Below are 3,517 nucleotides of genomic sequence, written 5' to 3' on the forward strand. Positions count from 1 at the left end.
CATTATCCAAGTTAGTGTTCCAGGCATGCCTTTTACATGAGATACTGAAATTGGTTAGGTTAGGTTTTCACTGCCGAAACAAATACAAACACATGTCAACTTTTTCATCAATGAATTTCATCAGTGCAAGCCATCAGTGAAGCGTCGGTGGCTCAGTGGTCAAGCACTTGACTTGCAATCTGCAGGTCCTGGGTTCGAATCCCGCCATGTACCAATGTGTTTTCGATTTACGATTTACATATGTAAATTTATCCGACGTTCTTACGGTGAAGGAAAACATCGTGATGCAACTTGCACATATCTGAGAAGAAATTCAATATGTGTGAAGTCAACCAAACCGCACTTGGCCAGCGTGGTTGACTATGGCCTAATCACCCTTAACTTAGGGTAGGCTCCAAGCCCCTCGGTGGGGACGTATAGTGAGCTGATGATGATGATGATGATGAAGCCAACAGTGAGGCTTACAACGAAGCTCTTGGTCCTGGCTCATTTAAAATAATACATATCGAATAATGATTAACACGTTAGCTGCCATGTCATGGTAAATTAAAAAAAAAATCGTTTTTCGTAAAATCATTCTGACAACTAACGTGTTAAACGATCTTGATACTTGGTCATTTTTTTGTGACCATATTTTATACCGTTGTTTTACTTCGTAAACAAATAAAACACACAAATAATCTTAATACTTTATTTGCACTTACACATTTGTATTATTACCTGTCTAATATAAAAATAAGATTATAATTTCGTACTAATTAATTCAGACCCATATGAAAACTTATACAAAGTCAAATAATGAACGTCATAAAATGATAATTTTTATGAAGAAGGCATCTTCGGATATACTAAACAAACACTTATATACTTAACAAACTTTCTTAATAATAAAAAACTACGTAAACTACGACATTAAGTAAAATTTAATTTAGTCTTAAATCGCGATCATGTTTATATTTTTAAAATTAACACTTAAGTTTTAAAGAATTTCGCGTATTTCTAAACCCCCTTTAGATGTCGTACTTAAACTAATTACTTTAAACATTATTACTAATATTATTAACTCGGACCTTATTATTGAAAAAATACAAATTTGAAATAATATCTTAACTTTGAACCTTTTCTATTACACATTAAGTTACAAAATAAAGAAATAAAAAAAAATCTTGTAACTACACAAAAGTTACTGTACAATATCATTGTCAAAGATTGTCAAGATTTAATTTAGATATATTCCTTACATTACAATGAAAAAAAAACACAAAACATATATGAAGCCAATAAAAAAATAAACAAGTATCAAAACTATTAAGTTTTACAAAAAAACTTTATTACTAAATTATCCTTACTTAAATTATTCTAAACAAATATTTTAATTCTAAAATCAATCTGGCTGGGAATAATTTGTCCATTACAAACTCAGTGTTGCCAACAAAAACACACAGTCACGTCACGTCACGATACGTTACGTCATTGTGACGTCACACATTAATCCCGCTATCTTTGCTTCGGCCTGGCGCCGTCAAGTGATTCTCAAATATTGTTCATATCGTATAGAACTTGGGCAATCGTTCTCGATGCTTCCACCGTACTTAGCGCAATAGATGCAAGATGCGCTTCGTAAGGACGTAGTTGCCTGCATAAAACGTATCACAATTTAAAAACAAATCACAGACCAATTTTGAATGCCACTCATTTGTAATTTACCTAGATGAATTACAAACTCATTACTATCTTCTATTTACATACAACTAGTAAAGGAGTCTATGATACTTAGTCTTTAAATTGATTTCTTAACCTATAAAGTTCGTAATTTCAAAGAGATATTGATAAAAGCAATACTTTATGGACATGTAGAACATTTTAAATGCATTAATACATTAAATTAAATTAAGAAAAATTATAACATTTAAAAAATCTCACCGTCTTCCTGTATTAGAATAAATAACGATATTCCTCAGTATCAAGGCAGCTGTTAAACGTATGCTCTTAGTAACAGGTCCTTCGTTTTCATCCTGTACATATATATTTAAATAAATTATATATACATAAAGTAATAAATAACAACACATAAAACGTATATAAACATGCATAAGCACACGCTAAAACTAAATACATCTGAGCTGAGAAAAATTCTAAGAAAACAAAAAAATATTTCTGTTTGTAACTATATATTTTTTTATAATAGATAAGTGTTTATTCTACTATATTTAACTTGTATAATAATATGTGTTTATTGCATAATGTCATTGGATAAAAAAAAAAACAAAATCAAGCAAAAAAAATAGCTGTTAGATTAATTGATTTTTTAACCATTTTTTCTACTGCAAAATGTCTTCATAAAATACACAAATATTTTACAAACCAAAAAAACCCAAACAAAAGGCTACAAAAACACAAAAGCACATAAAATTGCGCACTCAACTTCAAATCAAGTGTAATTTTTTCAAACAATTATTGTAACTGTAATAATAATCAAAACTTCTCTTCTCTTCTTTTAGTTTTCAAGTCAAAATATAACAACAATCAGACTGATCAACACATACTTCGGTCTTTCTCTCAATATATACCTTACTGTGGGTTTCCAAGACCAAAATCCCCGTTTAAACCATACTGCTATTATGTTTTGTCAAAGATGAAAGACAAGGATGATCAATTCAATTTTATGCAGATATTTTGGTGTCAGAAATCCATCGTTAATAATTTAGATATGTTAGAAAAGGAGTTAGCCGAAGTATAGTCATCTCACTCACACTTTGGCTAAGTCCTATTTCTGACTCATATATAGCATTAAGTAGAAAATTTCACTCCGATTCTCTCTCTCTACCTTTCTCTCTCTCTCTCTATCTATTTCTCTCTGTCTCTCTCTCTCTATCTCTTTCTCTCTCTCTCTCTCTTTCTCTATCTCAACCTCTCTCTTCCTCTCTTTCTCTCTCTCAAATAGCAGAGAGTTGAGTGCGCATCGATTGTATTCGTGTATCTCACCAATTGCTCCGGCGTGCGACTGAGCTCGGCCCTGTGCTGCGCACAAACACATTGTTAGTGACGGCACAGTGCGGTTAGTGGCGCTTTGTCTACTACCCTCACACAATAACATCACACCACAATACTATGACGTATCAATCATGTCACATCTCAAAGAAACCGGGCTGCTAGATAAAATATTACAAAAATTCTCTCTCTCTCTCTTTAAATTGAATGGAAATGATGTATATAGCGACCGATATTTAGTTAGGATTCATGTTTTGTTATTGTGCACGAGTAGCTATTTATGGTGCAGTTTATATGAACGCAAACTTTAATGTATATATTTAATATTTGTAAAATTAATAATCATTGTTTATCATTTTCAAAAAGTTAACCATTATACCTCTATAGTTTAACCGTTAGTTTCTGAGACCAAAATATTGGTATAAAATATATCGTCATCTCTCACATCTTTGACAAAACAAAAATAAAAATATGTTTTAAACGGGAATCTTGGTCTTGGAAACCTACGATTAACCCTCTATTAATA

General features: G+C 31.5%; 1 protein-coding gene across 1 annotated transcript in view; it reads right to left on the reverse strand.

Annotated features, from left to right (window-relative positions):
- Positions 1–1,533: 1,533 nt before the first annotated feature.
- Positions 1,534–3,517, reverse strand: part of Bap170 (Brahma associated protein 170kD) — a 25,310-nt gene continuing 23,326 nt past the window's right edge. Inside the window, exons 35-37 of the mRNA XM_013315940.1 lie at positions 2,828–3,016; positions 1,924–2,015; positions 1,534–1,636 (exon numbers count right to left, since the gene is read on the reverse strand). Coding sequence (XP_013171394.1) covers positions 1,534–1,636; positions 1,924–2,015; positions 2,828–3,016 — 384 coding nt within the window. The remainder of the gene's footprint in view (positions 1,637–1,923; positions 2,016–2,827; positions 3,017–3,517) is intronic.

Source organism: Papilio xuthus, unplaced genomic scaffold (assembly GCF_000836235.2).
Source record: "Papilio xuthus unplaced genomic scaffold, Pxut_1.1 DF826949.1, whole genome shotgun sequence".
Classification (NCBI taxonomy): domain Eukaryota; kingdom Metazoa; phylum Arthropoda; class Insecta; order Lepidoptera; family Papilionidae; genus Papilio; species Papilio xuthus.